The sequence below is a fragment of the Penicillium crustosum genome, assembly GCF_028827405.1.
Source record: "Penicillium crustosum strain IBT 35664 chromosome Unknown utg000001l_segment0_segment0, whole genome shotgun sequence".
Taxonomy (NCBI): domain Eukaryota; kingdom Fungi; phylum Ascomycota; class Eurotiomycetes; order Eurotiales; family Aspergillaceae; genus Penicillium; species Penicillium crustosum.
In genome coordinates this window covers 2,379,372-2,400,521 of record NW_026623122.1, presented here as the reverse complement: position 1 = coordinate 2,400,521, position 21,150 = coordinate 2,379,372, and the positions used below count along the sequence as shown (strand labels likewise).

The following is a 21,150-nucleotide window of genomic DNA, read 5'->3' as shown; positions in this document are numbered from 1 at the left end:
GGTGAAGAAGGAAGGGGAAAAAAAGAGAAGGTGCAGCCTACGGGGGTTCTTTTATGTTGTTCCTTGGTCAATTTCTAGGTTTGCTCCGACTTCCAGGACTATATCTACTATACCTAAATAAGGTAATGGCTGGGCTATACCAGTGGATTTGCTCCGTATGTCAACAGGAACCAAGCCTAAATTGGACTGATTCCAACCTATAGAGCTTGTTTTTCATGCATGGAGCTCCCAGGTCTTCGGATGCTGTATTGGGTAGCGGGTGGCTCTTGCCTAGCTGTGTGCCTCTTCAACAAATGATATAATTTATACATAAGAGTGAATATACTGCAGTAAAATAGAACCCTGTATATTCCGACTCCCTAGGGGGTATCGGCCTGAAAATGACGTGAAAGTGAGAGTGAATAAAGGCTAAAATCTACAGTAAGAAGCAAGTGTGAAGGGAAGAAAGCTTGATTTCACAGTAAGAAGTAAGCGAGCCTGAGATGAAAGGCATATCGGGCGACCAGGCAAGCCTTGTACCAAACTTTATCGATATCAAGACCGCCCAGACTCAAGCGACTACAGATCAATAGACTAATAGGTGTGTGAGGTTCTCCACGAGATTTTATGGATATGAAAATTTGGATACTCGAGGGTGGAAGAGCCAGAGTCTCTACTAGTTACCTTACAAGTTTCAACCAGACAGAACCTGCTGTAGCCATGATCTGTTTGAATATGACTATCAACCGTGTATATAAAGTCGGCCTTGTCCCACTGGTTAGTTTACGACCCGCTCCTCCATACTGTTCATTATAGAGACGAAAACGCATCTCAACGAGCTTATTGAACGCACGGGTTATAAGCAGATGAGAGCATTGGTTTGGGGTAACTTGAGTTGTCATGGCACGCGTTTCCAATTTCATGATCGAGAAAGTGCAGGACTTACGAAGGAGATATAGTCTCATGTGAATTCAACAACTCGAGATTAAGTCCATTATATACTCAGACAATATTGCGCTAGCTTTGGATTTTGCTCAAAGCCTCAGTAACCTCCTTTGTGGCAAATACATCCGCAAATTCACCATCGAGGCTAGCAACAGAAACCTTCTGAATAGTTTCCGCATCAATTCCAGCCTTGCCAAAGGTAGCCGTGGCATCCTCAACAAGCACAATACGCCCCTTATCGATTTTTGGATCATTCTCATGAGTCCCATCCGATCTTAACCGGACAGGCCCATCTTCAAGATACCGATCCACAACCCCGAGATTAGCGGCCATTCGTACAGTAGTTGAAACACAATGATCAGTCGTCAACCCAGCAATGATAAGCTGACGGAATCCCTTTTCACGCAAATGCGCTTCAAGCCCAGTACCGATAAAAGAGGAATTGACACTTTTCCAAAAGACAGGTTCCGACCCATCTGAGGCAGGGGTGGCAAAGTCTAAAGGACGGAGACCCTGTCCAGGGTTGGAGGGGTGGAACGGAGATTCGGGAGTTGTGGAAGAGTGAAAAACGTGCATCACCTCCAGCGGCGTTGAAGATGAGGATCTTGCAACTCGGAATGCGGAGAGAAGTGCTTGAAGGTTGGTTTCATAATTCGGGTTGGATCGTGTGCCCCAATGGGATATTGTCTTTGGGTCGGAGAAGCCTGATTGGTTGTCTATCAGGATCAAGGCTGTCGGAAGAGTAAATTCCAATGCCATTTTTCGGGTTGGGATTCTAATTGTTGCTCAGTAGGATCTTTTCGGGATATTGGTGAAATTGTAGCTCTCAAAAGGGTTTCTTACGGCTCTAGGGCAGTGGCATTTTCGTGAGTCACCCCGCTCACTAATCCACCTGGAAACCCGTGGACATCAAGGGCATTTACAGCATTGTAATCTTAATAACTTCATGTTTTGGGATATATCGGCGCTAAAACTTCTGTATTTACCTAGTCAAAGAACTAGCCTTCAGAAGAGACCTTTCGCTTCCTAATTCTAGATCATTTTCGCCAGTTGGCTTCATCTTATTTTGGTCCTTGCTCACTGCATTGTTTCAGGAAAGGCGAATCAATCGTCAGGATTGCCTTGGAAATTTTTCGTAACCTGAAGTTATATATCGACGCTATGCTTGAAAGAGATACGTCGTACCCCTGGCCATTCCAACAATTTTTCTGTCATGCCTAGCATAGCACATCGATCTGGGGGTTAGCATCATTGATACTGAATCCCACCTCCCTCCGTCAAGCCAAATGACAAGTTGACCGTAGCAAATTAGTAACTTCCTCCCTGAGAAGTTCTGTGTAGTCAAAATAATCTCATCCTAGCCTTACAAGGCTTCTAACCCTACTACAAAGCTCGATAAACAGAAATTCGGAAATGCTCACACATCTGTGATTTATGTTTCATATATTTTACTAGGCTCGCTCAGTCAATGCTTTACACCCAGGTACCTTTGCCATCGAGGTCTCTAGGCAACCGCAACGCTAAGTACACATAGCGCATATTTTTGGTGCTATGACATTAGGCCATAATGTGTGTTTCTAGGTATGACAAACATACAATGTCGGAGACACCCACCCTTTTCCATCGTATCCCCATTTATCCATTCTTTCACACTATCCACCTCTTTGTGCAGTAAATTAAAACCCACCCTAAAGCCCACCCTTCAGTCTCTTTCTAGTCACCCGTAGTAGTAGCATACTCTATACTAGGTTGCCTGCCGCATGACTTCTAAGATTTGGCCCCCATTGATCAAGAAAAGCCAAAAAATTGATATGAATAACCGGAAGGTAAAACATTGGCTGTACCGCTAATAAACACCCCAGTGTATTATTTGGTACCAACAACACAAAGAAAAGGATAGGTACAGATGTACTCCATGCAACGCAATCAAGGTATTACTAGCTGATTACGGAGTACATGGCAACAAAGAAAAAGCTCCGCTAAGAAAGCCACACGACCCGCAATCCCGACTCTAAGAGGCCTAGAACATATAGCGTTCAAAATAACTGAGGCTAGTATCTCTACTCCGTATCTATCCTCTAATATTGCTCGCAATATGATTAATGACACCCGACATAAGACGTTTGTCTATGAGCATAACTGTATCTGTCAGGTTGACGGTTGATAAGGCGTAATACTGGCGCCAAATGGGGCTATTTTCAACTAAAGGGCAGTGCAAATGATAACACCACCAATGAGGTTAGCCAAACGCTGAGAGGCTCATGACACGTCCACACACCCCTGTCGGGCAACTGAGTCCAGGCTCGAGAGAGTGTGCTGAAGGAAATCTATCGAAAATGGTAGGCTTGAGTACATGACAGAACAAGCGAGCGACATATGCTAGTAACAGATTGGCATTAGTGGTGAATCGTGATTCGATTCTAGCCCCCGGCCCCCTAAATGTACTCCGTAACCCGCCCCCAAACCTCGCGACCTAGGAATCGCGACCTAGGAATCGAACCCCTGGAAGATACAAAAGTCGACCCACTGGCTGCGGACCTTGGTGCCCTTCGTGCCCTTGGTAAGGTTGATTTCGAGGTCAATGCTTATGTCGAGGGAGCCTACCCTAATGCAAATTCTACTAGAGTGACCAGGGTGTGAGGGCGATCGTACTTAATAACAGTCGGATACCGTACACTGTAGGAGAAAAATTTAACATATATTTGATATTTTGTTCCTTCTCCTTTGCATAATTTTCTTCGCTCCAAATATCTCAATACTGAAACTTCCTTGGGCCAAAGTCATATCTTAATATCTAGAGCCATTGAAACCCCTATCAGCAACACAGGGAAGGAGTTACTGTAATGTATGAGGAAGAACCGATGGAGTATGACGCGTTGAACTGACCTCGAAAAGGGTTGAGAAGATCAACATGGAGAGCCCTAAATATTTCATCAGCTGGGGGTCAGAGAGAGGAGCGCTATTAGGACGATTCGAACCCCTCCGGTCATATCGCCATGATCTCGTTCGGTCTTATAGAGAGGCCCTCAAGACAGCTCAAACCTTCACACAGTACTTTTCGGAACAGCCGCTGAAGAGTTACGACCTGGAAAGGTCGCTGAGCAAGAATATGGGCTGTGACCCTTCAGCCTGGAATCAAGATGCAAATACCATATCGATTTGTTGGTTGGACATTGTTCGTCACGGCGATTTCCAGAAACAACCTGATGGATGTTATTATTGCTTCATTCAAGGGAGGGCCCTTAAATTCAATCATGAATTGCGCGATAGGGTCGAGTTTTGCCGAAGCCATGCCCCCCAAATTTCCAACTCGGGACCGAGCCGCGCAGATGTGGAAAGGGAAGCAGAGATCACTCTGGAGGTATTGACTGATATCTCCGACGAGCTAAAAGACTTCTTAAGATGTCAGTATCTGCCACTTATCAATAACCTTGATGCAAGTATGAATCTAACTGAAACAGATACGAAGAGTCTAGCAAAGCTTAAACGAGCAGTGAAGATACGCCATAACGAGCTCCAATCTCTCCTAGATCCTATCATAATTGGATCAAGCGGAGCAGAATCGGATTCCGACGACGACAATGAGGAGGGTTCGGACAGTTCCTCTGGAGACTCGAGTGAGGATGACGAAATGGATGACGAAAACAAAGATAGGGTCCCGGAAGACAAGGTCCCAGAAGACAAGGTCCCAGAAGACAAGGTCCCGGAAGACAAGGTCCCGGAAGACAAGGTCCCAGAAGACAAGGTCCCAGAAGACAAGGTCCCGGAAGACAAGGTCCCGGAAGACAAGGTCCCAGAAGACAAGGTCCCGGAAGACAAGGTCCCAGAAGACAAGGTCCCGGAAGACAAGGTCCCAGAAGACAAGGTCCCAGAAGACAAGGTCTCAGGGGAAAATGGGACACGAGATGACAGTTACAAGAATGTCTGCAGTCAGCAAAGCAACAGTAACTCTGGTAATGGAGGCAATGCGACACCAGCTGGTGACAGAGTTGTTCCGTTGAACCCTTTGCCCTTGGGAACTTCATCCTCGACGTCTCTGCTAGGGGAGGGTGAGAATGTCATCTCAACATCTCATATTCCTCTGCCAGGCGACACTGAAAAAGCTATCTCGGTGAACTCTGCACCTTCGAGAGATTTATCGACTATCAATTTACCAACGGAGAGTGAAACCATCCCGACAGATCATATGTCCCCGAAAAATGGTCCCGAGCTGGATATGCACCCGCGCCACAGACGCAAAACGCCCTTTGAAAGTGAGAACCCACCTCCCCGCGCATCGAAGCGGCAGAGATTCATCCTTCCATATTACCGACCGAAAAGAGTACGGAAGCCCGATCGATCCTCTACCCACGAAGAGAGAATGATTGCTGTTGCCTGGATGAAGGCCAATTCAAACAAAAATTGGAACCAAGTGACATTGGCAAGAAATTACAGCATCGAATTTGGCGACAGATTTGGCCACACAAGAAGCTATGCGACTCTAAAAAGATGGATGGACAACGAAGAGAATTCTCAAGTGGACAGCAATGTTGTGGTATTAAAAGTCCCGCATATGCGCCTTCATGGGGCATTGCCGAATGGCATTTCTACAGAGCAAGCGATGGACCTTTCAAACAATGGCAATACCCAGGTGCCATCATTACTTCCACGTGGGGGGTTGGAAAATTCACAGAACTGGACGGATGGTCATAACATGGCCTTCCAAGGTCAGCTTCCCAGCGCCCCTTGTTAAGGTAAAAAGTGATCCCCCAAACTCACTAGACTGAAGGATTGAGGGAGCCATTCATCAGAGGGTATCGTTCAGGTAAAAACCAGGATGAGTTTGAATTCCTTTTTGGGAAGGAAACGAGAAAAATCACATCTGGCGCTCGGTATAATTTAAAAGTTTGATACATGACTGGAAGGATTGGATTATGGAAAGGCATTTGTATAATATGTTCTTGATGTACCATAGACTATGGTAATTTTTTTAATCGATGTGGTAACCTAGCAAGACCTCTTCCTCTCGCACTCGCTTTCGCTTCGTCGGTATTATTTTGGATGCTAAAGTCAACTGGTGGGTTCAGTCACCCTAAAATTAGTCAAGGTCCTCTTTTTAGGGGAATGGTTGTTCTTCCCAAGTCAACTTAGTGTACAAAAACCGACCTAACGAACTAAAGTAGATGCAATTAGAGCACTGAAGTAGAAGCCAAGGGCGCCCTAGATATTTGCACCTCTCACTTCCCAAGGTTACATTACATGTATCGTATTGAGATGAATATATTACAGGGCCACAAAATTACGGTGTTTTCATAATTTAAAGAAAAGTCCTGAAGTCCTGACACATTCATGGCCCCCGGGGCTAAGTCAAGACTTTGGATAAAGGAGTAAAGGGAAAGAGCAGCCCGAGCCCCGGAGACAGAACAGCTCTGCAGTGTTCCTGATTTGGTAGGAGAAATTGTGGCATTTCTTTGTTTCAATGTTTCAATGTTACTAGTATACTTCCCATTTTCACGCCCAGTATTCTTATTGGTCTATGTGCTGCTGATCTTTGCGATGTATCTAATTGTTTTGAAAATTGTATGTTCCCCCCTGTTCAAAGTGTTGGATAAGTAGAAGCTGCATTTTTTTGACTGCTGGTTGGACCCATTCTGATTTCACAGCCCACGTGCCTGTGCGCTAGAATCCTTTATCCCGTGTATCTATAGGAACTGCTCTCACACCATAGCTAGCAACTGTATAGAACAGGCATCTCTCAGCCTCTGCCACTTGACATACTTAGCATATATATGTAGACCTGGCTTTGAACCTCCGCATGGGTCCCTACCCCGGAACCTCGAACCTCACCTCTTGAGGTGAGGTTCCAACCTTACTAACCTCCAACCGCCCATTAACCTCCAGAGGTTCTTTGAGGTTCAACCTCCATCGACCCGCATGAACCTGCATATACATAATTTCTTGACGCCTTTCCTCTTTTGGCTGGATAAAATTGATGATTCATCTCTGTTTTTTACAGCTGTTCCGTTAAACTATAGACTTTCCACTGAATACTCTATCAATATAATGAATTATAAAGATATAGTCATTGAAAAGTAAATAGGAGGCGTGGTCACCTATAAATTATAGGTAATATCCGATGATATCGACGTGGTGGGTGGTCAATAGAGGTCATCGATAAAATAGCATGTAAAGTTGTAGATATATATATCGCAGACACTGTAAAGTATGTGTATCTTTATTAGTAGAACTACAGTTCTTTAAGAAAACTATAAAGATGCAGTTTAATTCCCCTCATTTTAATATCATTCAAACCATTATATCTTCTTCTATTACTTTGTCTTTTAGAATTCATGTTAATTGGTCTAGATATACCGTGAATCCGGATTAAATGTCCCAATTGTTAGACTTAGACATTCTATTTTTCCTACATTGAGGTTCTCGTTGAGGTTCGTTGAGGTTCATTGAGGTTCGTTGAGGTTCGTTGAGGTTTATTGAGGTTTATTGAGGTTCGTTGAGGTTTATTGAGGTTCGTTGAGGTTTATTGAGGTTCGTTTCTATAGTGATCCACTATACTAGCGAATCAGATATAGATAGGGCTTTATAAAAGTTGATATATCAATTTAAGCATTATGGAACAGGGATAAACAGATGCCCCAAGAAGACCCCGTAACTTCTACAGAATAACTAGTGAGTTCCTTATTATCTTCCCTAAGTTGTACTGGTTTACTAAAGTTATCATGTCTCAGATTACCGACGGCTACGGCTACGCATCATCTAGCTTCGAAGGGTTACCGCTAGACGCGCTACAGTACCTTACCCCTGACGATACGCTATACCAACGCGAAAGCCAGTTTGATTCAGTTCTGGACCTTCCAGACCTTCTAGACAACCAAGTCCGATCTCGTGCAGGACCTCGGGCCCTAGACACCCTTACGCGAATCAAGCCAGATAGTATTAACGAGTATATCGTCTTTACTACCGACATGTCCGCGGAATTCGTTAAGTGGTGGCTTCAAACTGATTTTGGTAAGAAGAAGCGGCTAAACTGGGAGGTCAGCCGTCGCGCAGACTGCTGGACTGGGTTTCAACAAGTTGCACATACTAAAGATGGAAAGCCTGGCGTTATGTGCAATCGGTGCCGTACAGTTCTTACGCATCCAGCTACAAATCATACTGGAAACTCATCGATGCAGAAGCATCTTGATGGGCCAAGGTGTCGACAGCGAATTACGAAGAAGGGTAATATCCAGCAACTACTTAGCGACGCGGTATGTTCGAAATAGCCTATACTCAATATCAATACTAATAATAAATTCACTATATTTTAGGCCGAGAGAAGACCAGCGCCTCTCTTTACCCAACAAACATGGGAACAGAAGATTCTAAACCTAATCACTGTATCACATTTACCCTTTCTCTTCGTCGAGCACCAAGAATTCCATGATCTCATTTCCTACGCACGGCTAGCACCTACACTACCGAGCGTTCCATCAAGAAAGGTGATTCGCGACCGCCTCCGGGGTTTCGTTACAGAGTATCAACAAGAGACACTACAACAGCTGCCATCTGGTGCAAAAATGTCGATTGCGCTTGACTGCTGGACTTCACCATTCAAGCACGCATTTATGGCTATCACAGGATACTTTCTAGACCAGGAATGGGAGTATCGTGAGGTCCTACTTGGGTTTGAGCCAATTTCTGGATCTCATACTGGCGTGAACCTCGGGGACGTAGTTATCCAGATCCTACAAAAGCACCAAATCGCTGACCGAGTGCTGGCGGTGACAACTGATAATGCGTCTAACAATAAGACACTTATCGCAGCAGTGAATGATTCAATCAAGAAGCTACATATGGAGACGGATTCTACGATTGTCCAAGTGCCTTGCCTTGCGCATGTTATTCAATTAAGTCTAGTTGATTTACTTGGTAAAATCAAGGCTTCGCCAAAGAATGATAACGCCGAGATAGAATGGTCTGATGATCGTGTACGTTTACTTCGTGCGCGCCAGCAGAAACATGAGATCGCCGATACTCTGAACAAGGTATGCTTCTATTTAGAAATCATGAATTATGATTCAATAACACTAACTATTCTGATTTCTAATAGGTCCGAGGTCTTGCGGTTTATATCAACGGAAGCCCTCAACGTAAGGAAGCCTTCCTAAATACCCAGCCTAGTAATACGCTCCGGCTTCTTCTAATCCAAGATGTTCGTACACGGTGGAATTCGACATTTCTAATGCTCCGACGGGCGAAGAGGCTTCATATCGCATTCAACAAGTTCTGTTCCGACTATGATCAACACCATTTTACATTAAGTGCAGAGGGGTGGCGACAGATTGACTATTTACTTTGCATTCTTCAGCCCTTTTTCACGCTCACTACGCTAGTTTGTCGTACTAAAGACTCGAGTATCCACCTTGTCTTTAGGATTTACAATAAGCTCTTCGATCATCTTGAAAGATCAATGGGTCAGCTTCGTCGAAAGAAGGTTCCCTGGAAACAGCTAATGCTTTCCTCCCTCGATGCTGCGAAAGAGAAACTGAAGAAATACTACGGCGAGACAGATGGTATCGAAGGCAATCTCTATGCAATTGGGACGATCTTAGCGCCGTCGAGCAAGATGGAGTTCTTTTCAACAAGTGATTGGGACCCAGATCCTAAGACAGGAAAGGACTATAGAAAAGAATACCGCGAGAGTCTTCAGTCTTTTTTTGAGAGATACAGCCAACGTATACCATCAGAGATGATGCAATCTGATAGCCAGTTATTCACAACTGAATCGGAGCTTGAGAAGGCTCTTGACGGCGATTCTTCACAACGATTAACTGCTCCGCAGTACGACGAGCTCACCAAATATCTCCAGAGTGGTAAGTAAGTAAGCCTACTTTATAAATCATATAACTAACCTTACCTAATTAGAAACTATTAAAGGATCTATTCGGATCTTCTGGAAAGATCATCAGAGGGAATTCCCTATTCTTGCAAGCATTGCCCGTGATATCATGTCAATTCCAGCGACTGGTGCCGGAGTTGAGCGTCTTTTTAACTCTGCCCGCGATGTATGCCACTACCGCCGGGGGTCGTTAAACCCAGAGACTGTTCGCGATATTATGTTATACATGTGTACAACAAGATTCGATATCAAGGAGGAGCAGCGGCTGATTCTCCAAGAGTATCTTTTAGACCATGAGATAGCCGCTTCGACCGAAGCACTTGATGTCCAGACACATGCTTTCGAGGCTATTAGTGATGATGAGGAGGATGTCGAGATATGTCTTGATGCAACCCCGGACGCACCGCTACTCTCAGTAGTCGCCGCTGGAAAGCGGCCTGCGGTTAATTCTGACGATGAGGAAGAATCTGATGCCGATGAATTTGCGGATCTAGATAAGAATAGGGCATCACCCTTACCTGACTTCCCTGATACGCAGCATCGTGCATCCGGTAGAATAAGGAAGAAGTCGAGACTACTAGATGGGTATATAGCTTGATTACTTGAATCTTGACTCTTGAGAACTATAACCCGACACTGAACTATAGATATAATATAAACCATTGATGATTGAAAGTTGAAACCCTAATTCGACGCTGAGCCAGTGAACCCATAATATGCACTAAATCCTCCTGCAAGGGCATACATTAATGAAGTGTTGTTTTATAATTACGAGAGAATACAGCCTATTTCTACATAATTTATGTAGTTGACCCTAAGTCACGTTTTTTACCTATTTGTCATGCTTGTTGAACCTCAGGTTCACCCGCGGGTAACCTCCATGAGGTTCGGTCCAAGATAGAACCGCCCGGAGGTTCTAGGTCATGGAACCTTAACCTCCGGGTGGGTGAACCTCCTTGAGGTTCGTGAGGTTCACCCGTGGTTCCTGGCCAGGTCTATATATATGTGCAAATTTGCCCGGACATTAAGTAGGCCAGGGTCAGTAAAAACTGCTATGCTCAAGAATAATGGAGGAGAAATACACAAATCTTCTTATTGGGTGTAGCATCCTCGTGGAGAAATGATGCATCGCCCCGACTTTATCGAAAAGGGAGGTCTTAGTCAATCCATATCCTCGCACCTGTGAGCCGCACATGGGTTATGCCAAGTAAATATTGCTAGGTATACTCGTTTCACTTTGTTGGAAGGGGTCTACTGTGTGAGTCGTCCAAGTGCAAGCTTACTTGAGAAATAAGATTGTTGCTAGAAGCCAGTCCTAAACTACTGAATTTGAGATTTGATAAACTTGGCTCATTCCATAAAATGCGCCAAGTATATGTTCCAATAACTCTCTCCAGGAGTTGGGTAACAAATTTTCAAGCTGAGATATACTTGGCGCCAGAGTCAGCATTGACAAAATTTCTTTATTGCGGTTCGGAACAAAGGATAAGCAAGTCGAGCGAGCAGATGATCAATCAAGTCCATGTAGCTTCACGAGAAGATATAATGACCGAGTGGCCTCCAAAATCTAGGCCGAACGACATCTACATCTCACCAACAGTGAACTGTAAAAAGTACTTCCTCCACTCAATCAGACTGACCACGCGTGTACTCCTTGTTGGTAGTCCAATCCCAGTAAACACCATTAGCCCCATCCCCCTCCATGATCCAAGCATCACATCCCGCCAGGAACGGTTTCTCAAAGTCATCCTTGAAGTTGGCCGCCTTGTAGAACTCCGTCGTCTTGTCCTTATCCATTTCACAGATCGGACCACACCAGTAGGGACGTTCGTCGAACCCGTACGGGTGGAGGATATCCCCCTTCTTGGAGTAAATGTAGTCGGGGTTGTTGATAGTTTTACTGACATCGCACACAGGGATAGTCCAGAGACCTTCCATACTCACACCTTCTGAGTAAGCATTAGCACCGGAAGCGAAGATGTCGCCCATACGACTGGCAAAGGTCGACACGTCGTAGTTGTTGCCAGCAGCTTGGAAGGACTTGAGAGAGGACTTGATGGCATCCTAAAGAGGAGAAAGGGTTAGTATGCAATGTATACTATATACTTGTTGGGACCACATACCAATGGATTGAGATTCTTCCAGAATGGCCCAGCACCACCGTCCTTCTCGTACAGAGGAGATGTGCCCATGCGATCGGATCCCCAGGGCCGAGCAACCCATCCATCATGTTTCGTCGATGCGACTTTCTGTCTCTGCCAGTAGTACAGGTACCAGGCGCGGTTGTTCTCATCGCAGATAACATTGTCACCGGAGTCGGCAATACCTCGACCGATATCCTGGCCATCACCGCAGGCGCCACCGCCGAGAATAAACACACGCTGCATACGCCACAGAGAGTTGATCATCATCGACTGCATGATAGCAATCATGGAATCGCGGGCTCCATTCTTCTGCAATCCCGGGTAGTCTACCCACGCTCCACCCTGGAGGTAATTGCGGATATCGCCGCCAGAGTTTCCGTAGCCATTACCGAACATCAGCTCGTTGTTGGTAGTGATAAATGAGCCTGCGATATCAGTCACTGCCTGCGCCATAATATGACCGAGATTGGCCTGTGTGATATCGGACGTGTCTCTGCACAGGGGGAGGTTAGTAATAATACAAATCGGAGATCTCTCTCGGCTGGTGGGCAGGACTCACGTCGAAGAAACAGCTAGAGCAGCTGCACCAACTCCACCGCTAACCATGCCCGAAGCTGCTCCCGCGATGGCTGGCACAAGAGTACCCTCCATCATCGACGAGAGAGCAGGCGCACCCAAACCGGCAACGGCAACACCAAGCACAGTAGCAATTGCATTCAGGATCTCCTTTAAGACTGTTGGATTCCACGCATTCTCGTCGTGCCAAAAGTTATTCACGATCTCATCGTTATCCAGGGCGGCGACGACGGCAGCGATATTGAACGATTGCTCCAGACCCAGGAAGAAGCCGTGTAGGTTATTGAGAGCCTGCAGAACATAGTATGTCTCCTCGGTGCTCTTGCCTAGGGCGTTAATCTTGGGGTTATTACAGACCGGGATATCGCAGTTGGCGTCGTTGCCGTTATTCTGGCACGACCAGCCAGGCTGGCCCAGTGCGTATTGGCCGAAAGCACCGGCGAATCCGTGTGCATTGCTTGTCCGTTTGTCGGCGTTCTCGGTCCACCAATCATTAAGCCAGTCGTCGGTCTCGGCTTTGGTCCATTTCTCAATGGTGGGTTTTTTTGTGAACTCCCCGACTGGGCCGCAGGGGTCGTCGCTGCTGTCTCGGATGCTTTTGTTGGAGGATGGGCCGTAGGGGACGGCGGTTGCTTGGAGGACAACCGTCGCCCATGTGCCTATGGAAAGTAAAATAGGCGCGGAAAACATGTCACTGGACAGTCTACAAGACTGAATTTCCGACGAGATCTGATGCGAAGGATGAATCTTCTGTATATTCCGCGGTATTCCATGGTTCATATATGTTGTTAATTGCCGCTATCAACAATAGGGAAAGTGGATATGGCGGACGATCGACAATATCCTCGTTCTCTTGGCAGTCTGGGCATCTGCAGGGGAATTAGCACTTTCTATAAAAGCACATCGTGCAGGAACGGGCAAGAAAGTGAGCCAATCATATTCTGCTTTTGAGTAGACATGTGGATGTGGGTGTGGAGCGCTCTCTCATTATATCAAGCCCTCCACTCTATATGCTCCATAGTCAACAATTCCTGCCATAAGATGTTGAATTGAAAGATTCAGGTAATAATATTTCGTCGCTATACCAGTCAACCTAATTGGAACTAGAAATTTAGCCGGACTTTGAGGTACTCATTCATGGATATCATTGTCCATAACATACCAAACCACCTTAAAGTCCTTTTGAGAGACAAATCCAATGAAAAGAATTCCAGCCTGGCGTCGTCGATATTACCGATCTGCCCAATGCTATGTTAAGCGAACCTTGTAATGCCCACGGCAGGGGGTGCATTTTCAAGAGGATTTCAACCGTCGGCACTAATTAGCGATTTCCCCCAATGGATCTGCCCAAAATACCTCGAATACGGAAAACAAAATCGGGGGCTAAAAACATCGTGAGGTGAAAAATATAACCAGGAGAGATGTTCCTGTTTCTTACCAGTTCGGGTCAGTGGAGAAGACAGTGATTTATTTTCGATAGGAAGTGGCAATTAGGGGTCCTCACGTTGCATAGGGTTGCACTGATTGGTTTGCTTCATCATTTCCATGTTTGGCCCCAAGGTGCCATCCCTTATCGTTGCATTTGGGGTCGAGGTTGAGCTCAACTAGGTATTACCCGTCGGGCTCAATGGGGTTGGTTTGAGATCAAGTGTTTTGAAATGAGGGATGCATTAGATGTTGGGGCTATGAGCAGAGATAGAAGAATATATATGTATAGAAGAATAAAGCTTGCCTATATTCCTCGCTTGTTTGTCTGACGAACGAGACATCACCAATTGACCACGATCTGAAAGGATCTCAGCCGTGGCTTTAGCCCCCAGGATTGGTGTATGGCCTGTTCATCTCTTATTCGCCAGACTAACCGACCTACGTCTAATTTTACGATATGTAGGTACGGGTTACATAGACAGTGACTTATCCAGCCCGAACCCAACCCTAAACCCATATTGGTTACTCGTGGGGCCCCATCAAACCCTTTTCTTTGTATGATTTTCCTAATTAGGCTATGCCAAGAAATATAGATCTGCTAAAACAAATTAAAGAATTTTTTATCTATTGCAGTTCTGGTCTCCGCAATATCTCACGAGATCCACTCGTCGCCAGTGTCGCGTGCCTTTGAAGACGAATGGAAAAAGCCATTTACCCTCGTTTGGCCAAAGGGATTTGTAGAGATTGATCATAGACAAGGACCATTGTTCATAGGATTTAAATCGCACTGTGGTAATATGGTATCACGAGAGGACTGCTCAACCCTCGAAGAGCACTCACTTTACGCGGAGTAATATAGCAAAGCTCAGTCCTCCGAACGAAACGAGAAAGTGCCGCTAATCTCAGGTCTTAGCAGAATATACATACATTTCGGTGCGAAATTTTTAGATAAACTGTTTTATGAATACAATAAATCAAGAACGTAGAACAAATTTGTCTATCGGGCACAAAATTTCAAAAGCCAACGCCTTTTATTCACTCTTTTTCGAAGACGGTTTGGGGAACTTTCGCGTCCGACGACGTAGCACCTCCATTCGTTCCTCCATGGTCCAGTTGACTTGATCACCGATGGGGATCATACATTTAGCCAGGAACTCGTAGTTCTTCCGTAGTAGATTCACAGTAATGAAAATGTAATCGACGTTTCGGAAGACCAAAGCATCTTCCTTAGCATAGGTGTCCTTTTGCTTGAGGAAAGCGACGGGGTGATCTCTCCAGTGGCGACGCGGGTTCAAGTGGTGAGAAGTGTGGTAGCCGTCATTAAAAGAGAATCGGTTACTCTGGTATTTGTCAGTCTTGATTCCACATGTTAAACAGGCAGATTGCAACTCACCGGAACATCAATCAGCGTGATACTGGACAGGTAATCCGAATCAGGGTCGGCGGGATCCACGAAAGCATGCTGGCCCCAGTTACCGACCATCAAGCCCAGGCGCATGACGGTGAGAGGAAGAATGAACACGAACGTGGTAGCGCGTGCATTGACGTAGTTGTAGAGCATGTAAATGGCAACGTAGTTACCCACCTCCCAGAAGGCGCATTTGGCTGCATACTTGAACTGGCCCTTTCTCCAGAAGTACAGTGGGAGTTCCAGCCAGATGAAAAGGATGAACCGGCCTACATAGGTTAGGAAGTCTGGGACGCTGTCACGGTCGTAGTACATTGTTGTGCTCAGGTCATCTCCACCATTACCCTCAACATGGTGGTGCTTGATGTGGTGGTAATAGTAAGAGTTCCACGTGTGTCCGTGCATAGGGTCCAGCAGGTACGGGAAAAGCGTATCGAATAGATGTAATTTTGAGTTCAAGACTCCATTCATGTGGATGTGTTGGTGCTTCATCAGGGTAAAAGCGCCACAATAGAAGCCTTGCATGAGCCAGTGCAAGGCACCGTGAAGGTAAGAGAATCGGTAATATAGGAATGCAGCACTTGGCACAATAGTGGTGAAGTAGAGAATAAGGTGCGTTACCATGACCACATCGGTCTGGTATCGCACAATGCCCTTTGCCCAGTTGATATATGGCGTGAGCACGTACTTCTGGATAGGGGCGGGTAGCTTGGCCCGCAGCAGCGGGGTATCCCAGAATTGGGAGATGGTGGGATCAAATTCTACATGAGAAGGATCATTGAGATTGTGAAGCTTTTGGATGGTTTCTTCCGTGCTCAGCTTGTCCAATGACTGTGCACTTGTTTTGTCTGGAATTTTGTTAGTTTATTTATTTGATCGACCATGCAGGAGCGTTACCATTTGAACTGGGTTGGGGCCCAACGATAGCATCAATCACCAGCCGATCTTGGTAAGTGAGCTCTGGATCTGTATATGTAGAGGGATCCATGATGCCTTAGTACGGCAAAGCAGTGCTAGTCTTGTCAATGTCAAATGCCAAATGTAATCCAACAGGTACATATGTAGGTACTGACCCGTATCCAATCAAGTCTTGTAACAAACTTAAACAATTTCTGGAATTTCCGAGTTTATAAAGAACATAGAATGATCGATGCCTAGCGAATACACTGGATAATCTCCTAATCAGACAACGCGTCAGGGGCGCGAAGAGATTTCGGGATTCAACTGTGGGTCCTGGAAGTTATGTGAACTGTCAAAACAACATTTTGAACGTTTCTAACATTCGATCGAGTATTTTCGATTAGAGATCAAGCTATCCGTTAGCATCCGGCAGTAGTTGAAGGTCTCGTTATCAATGAATCATGATTTGTGGTACTCCAAATATCATTCCGATCTGATTCAGGGGATTTTCTTGGGCGGGAAACATTTTCCCCCCTGAATATCCCAGCAACTTAACATTCTACGGAGAAAAATCTAATATACAATCGGTAGTCCGTATGCATGTATGGAGTAAAAATATACAGCTTTGATTTATAGGAAAGTAATTTTACTGAGTAGAGTTTAGCGAATAGGATTCATGATAATTTACATTGCCTGAGGGTGGCCCCTGGCAGGTAACGAAGAAAAATAAACAGTTAGCGCACCTAGGCACAGCATTTCGATGGTCTAAAAATAGAGAAAACGTCCAAAGAATTAACAAAATACAAAAGCGACATCTGGCCTTAATATCCAAGAGTGGCCATGACAGTTACATCCCTAGATGGGAAGGGTAACATTTTCTATGCTAGAGGACTTCAAAGACCCTGGTGTACAATACCTTGTCTGGGCTTAGAAGGCCACTGCACTGTAGAAGTTGATCCGAGAACCTGACCGGCTCTATTCAGAGCACTGACAAAGAAATACCGACCCGTCGGGCTGATAGGAACAGGTATCTCCGTCTCAAAGCCGTCTTTAGGAAACCTCCCCAAGAAGACTGATTCTCCCCCGACAACCTCAACATCGGTCCCATTCAAAGACCACATGGACACTTCTGTGGCTCCATTCCAACTCACATACACTCGTCCATCATCCACAGCAATATCTGGCATGGTCTGAGGGTGACCAACCCAGGAACTCTTCGAGATCCGGTAGCTGCGAATTTCCCCACTGTTAAAGAACGTCTCCGGTCCCATATGAACATTGCAGAGAAGAGAACCGTTCGAGGCGTATTCAGCCCAGTTCGCGTTCGGGCCAAAGCCTAGAACTACATTGCCGCTATCCAAGATTTGCATCGATCCACTGTTGTCCGTGAGAACACTGTTCGGACTGATGTATTCATGCTGCAACTGCACAGTCATCTTCTCTGTGTCCAAACCCACCGTCAGACCCCGGGTTGGACCTGTTACTGGACGACCAGGGCAGTTCCCGTTGTCGAATATTGAAACAATCCGGCCATTTTCGTGGAACCGGGCATGGTGCTGACCATTGAAATCGGTCGCAGCGCCACCGGATAGGTCTCTAAACATATTTCCTTTCCCTCCTAACTTCCAGATCACAGCACCGGTTCGACCGTCGACATAGACAATGGAGCTCATCATTCGACAGGAGATGAGGTAATTGCCAAGATCATCCTTCTCGATGCTGTTGACATGGAATAGATCCGGCGCGGTTTTTTCGCTTTTACCATCGCCCGGCTGGAAATGATAGTACTCCTCAAAGGTATAATGGTCTGAAGCTCGCCATTCGAATAATACCTCTCCTGTCTGGATTTCGATCTCCTGGAACCCTGCATCCAGAATGAAATCGACTCCAGGTGGTGCCTCGAACGTCGTTTCGTTCACCGCGAAGACACCGTTAATCACCAGCAGTGCGGTCCCTGAGGGGCTTAGGGTTAGCTCGTGCGCATCGAGCTGCCATCCGTTTCCTGAACGGATCTGGTAAACTTCCTCGTAGCGGGAGTTTATCTAAAGGACATTAGAGCCATTCCTAATACGGTGCTGCCAATCAACAACTGACCAATGCATAATAGCTTGAGTCTTCAGAAAGGGAGACAATATAGTCCTCTCCTCGGAAGGATTGTATGTCTGCTGTGACATACCCGGTCGAGTGCCAGACGAGATACCCTTTTGTATCGAGGAGCATCACTCCTGGAATGTTCACCTGCTTTCCCCAATAGGGCACAACGGTGTAGATGCTCTTGTTATAACACTGTACACTTTCCTCGTGAACATTCAGGATAGGGCCAATCGCGTTGGATGAGTGGTACAGCTGGTGAGGCCATCGATCGAAAGCTCCAAGGTCATATGGTCGCGACCGATACAGCGGAGGGATATCAGCCAGTGACTCGCATGTCATCAGGAGCAACGCCACAAGCTTTGAAAACATTGTTGGACATCGCATAGTACTGCGGGATTAAAGAGAAACATGGCAACCGTATGGGATATGGCCTGTAGCCGATGTCGGGGGGTTATCCCAGCCTCTGCTGCGCCAAGCAGATGTGCGCGGGCGAAACATTGGGGAAGTCTTGGGGCCTTTGTTTTGTCGGGATACCCGCGCTTTTGTTTGTCTTTGCGGAACGCTTTAACAATATAATGTGTTTTGTGAGTCTTTCAGAGTCCTAGGACTACAATGTAGAGGTAATTGTGATGTATCCGATCGAATTGATCTGAAACCTCCTGCACGGTCGCACCGTGCAAGGAAAATCAACGCCCATATATCCACCTTGCAACAGATCAATGACGTTATACCAATGTCAACATGGCCGGTTTCTTGGCTATAGAACCGACCTTGGTTGCCATTGCACATCGCGATCTCGCGTGGAATCGGCCTAGATATAGGGGTTAAATATCAAACCCCAACATATCATAATAACCCCACCCGTCGGTCGTAGAGACAATATACATCGTAACAAGGTATAACTTCAATTGGAGTTTTAAAAAAGATCCTGTGGCCGGTAGAGCAATATAAAAGTCAGTATGTTCATGTAACGAGGTTTGTTTATAGTGAGGCTACCTATTCAGCACGTTGCCCAAGGCTTCAAGTAAATAAGCTATGACACCATAGCCTTGGTAGAGTGGAACTAGTTTGTTAGCTTTTAAATAGTCGGCGATGTTATTAACCTTTAAATAGTCGGCGGTATTACTTGAAGTCCGATGCTGTGAGATTGGGATTTACAAAAGCAATCTTGGCATACAACACTTGAGATTGTTATGCGGCGGGCCTTACATCGTAGACGCGTCCTACTGAAGCCACATGCGGACTCGGAAAACGTCTAAAACTCCAATCAGAAAAGCCATCGGCAGCTTACAGTAAATCATCTTCTTTGTCTCAGCCCATCATCTTTTACTGTCATAGTCATATGATATGATGGAAATAGCCTGTTCGTTTGCTTAGAGGATTTCTCACTAACAGTTTTCAGAAAATCGATTTTGAGAAAGACCGAATATGTCTCGGCTATCAAGAAGTAATGTTACAACAGACATTAGAATAGAATATGATAAACATGCTAATTATTCTCATAGATGCCCGAACCCAAATAAAAATGTCTCAGTTCCCCTCCACCAATTCTCTAGTTCTTCGTAGTTCCTCGCAACCCCAGTCCCACTTTGGCTTGATGGAGTAAGATTTTCGCCACCCCAACATATCACTGGTACAGACCCATTTTTAGTTGTTCGGTTGACATCATGACCTTCAGCGATCAATGCAATATCCGTTGTCGAGGGGGGGTGATCATCTGCTAGAGAGTGTTTCTTTGTCTGGTATTTTAGAATGTGAACCTCCGACTGGAGGGCCTATACAGAAATGGAGTTCTCTATTAATTTCCAAAAGAGCAAGTAATCAGAAAATCATCTGTAAAAGACATGCTATGATGGTGTATCTCCACATCGGAGAGTCCGTAGACAGTCCGTAGACAGTCCATAGTCCATGCACATAAATATTGCCTTCCCTCTTGTTCCTTTTTTTTTACTTTTCAACTGAAAACAAAACCCAGCCTCCAATCTCCAGCCTCCTACCTTTTACCTTTTTAACCTCCTTTTAACTTCCTTTTAACTTCGCTCCAAACAAACCTTCCTCTCACATCACTTCAAAACATCACTTCGACACCAAAATGAAGTTCCTCGCATCCCTTTTCCTGCTGGCTACTTCTGCCATCGCAGCTCCTCTCACTACCAGGCAGTCCAAAAACTTCCACCTCAAGTCTACCGGCGCCACCAATGCGGATCACAATGACCTATACGTCTACGCCTACCACACGGGCGCAGGTCTCAACGACGCCGTTCTCACCAAGGATGCCAGCATAGCCAGTCCTTTCTATCTGAATGGAACGAATGCACTCGCTGATTTGAAGTCTGAATTCCCTTGGGGACTGATTGCCACCGGCAACACCAACTATGGTTGTAAGTATCGCCACATACTTTGGGGAAAAAAAACTTCTGTGTCACATTGCAGTCTGGGCTAACCTGATATTTTCTTTCGCTTTAGCCTGGGAACCAATGGTTATCAACGCCGGCAGCGGCGGCAGTTCAGGGTACTCCATCAAGGGCGACAACTTCCAATGGTCGGAAAGCAGCGGCTTCGGTGGCTGGCTGGGTAAGAAACCCCCCGCGTCTTTGTTCTTTATCCTTTTAAAGACCATGGCATTAACATCTCCAAAACAGTCTGTGATTGGTATCACAATGCGCCCCAGCTATTCTACCTGAACCGATACTACACCCCCACCATCCCCTCCAGCTGCTCCAAGGTCCAGCTGAAGGTTGAATATGTCTAGATATTCCCACGGTCGCTTGGGTTTGGCTCTTTTAATGGCACTTAAT

At 45.7% G+C, this 21,150-nt stretch overlaps 6 protein-coding genes across 6 annotated transcripts; 2 read left to right on the top strand and 4 right to left on the bottom strand.

Moving 5' to 3' along the window:
- Window positions 1-996: 996 nt before the first annotated feature.
- On the bottom strand, window positions 997-1,683 carry N7487_000902 (putative isochorismatase family hydrolase; the record flags this gene model as incomplete). Its single annotated transcript, XM_056868650.1, has 1 exon — window positions 997-1,683. One exon carries the CDS (start codon window positions 1,681-1,683, stop codon window positions 997-999), a length of 687 nt encoding a protein of 228 aa, XP_056733434.1.
- Window positions 1,684-3,835: 2,152 nt separating this feature from the next.
- On the top strand, window positions 3,836-5,656 carry N7487_000901 (uncharacterized protein; the record flags this gene model as incomplete). The annotated part of the gene is made up of 1 exon (XM_056868649.1): window positions 3,836-5,656. The coding sequence occupies one exon, from the start codon at window positions 3,836-3,838 to the stop codon at window positions 5,654-5,656; it is 1,821 nt and encodes a 606-aa protein (XP_056733433.1).
- Window positions 5,657-11,428: 5,772 nt separating this feature from the next.
- N7487_000900 (uncharacterized protein) lies at window positions 11,429-13,212 on the bottom strand (the record flags this gene model as incomplete). The annotated part of the gene is made up of 3 exons (XM_056868648.1): window positions 11,429-11,866; window positions 11,926-12,439; window positions 12,506-13,212. 3 exons carry the CDS (start codon window positions 13,210-13,212, stop codon window positions 11,429-11,431), a joined length of 1,659 nt encoding a protein of 552 aa, XP_056733432.1.
- A 1,769-nt stretch (window positions 13,213-14,981) lies between these two features.
- N7487_000899 (fatty acid desaturase) lies at window positions 14,982-16,346 on the bottom strand (the record flags this gene model as incomplete). Its single annotated transcript, XM_056868647.1, has 3 exons — window positions 14,982-15,290; window positions 15,344-16,206; window positions 16,256-16,346. The coding sequence occupies 3 exons, from the start codon at window positions 16,344-16,346 to the stop codon at window positions 14,982-14,984; spliced, it is 1,263 nt and encodes a 420-aa protein (XP_056733431.1).
- An 805-nt stretch (window positions 16,347-17,151) lies between these two features.
- Window positions 17,152-18,721, bottom strand: N7487_000898 (uncharacterized protein; the record flags this gene model as incomplete). The annotated part of the gene is made up of 2 exons (XM_056868646.1): window positions 17,152-18,300; window positions 18,353-18,721. 2 exons carry the CDS (start codon window positions 18,719-18,721, stop codon window positions 17,152-17,154), a joined length of 1,518 nt encoding a protein of 505 aa, XP_056733430.1.
- A 1,723-nt stretch (window positions 18,722-20,444) lies between these two features.
- On the top strand, window positions 20,445-21,104 carry N7487_000897 (uncharacterized protein; the record flags this gene model as incomplete). The annotated part of the gene is made up of 3 exons (XM_056868645.1): window positions 20,445-20,733; window positions 20,819-20,926; window positions 20,995-21,104. 3 exons carry the CDS (start codon window positions 20,445-20,447, stop codon window positions 21,102-21,104), a joined length of 507 nt encoding a protein of 168 aa, XP_056733429.1.
- Between the last annotated feature and the right edge of the window lie 46 nt (window positions 21,105-21,150).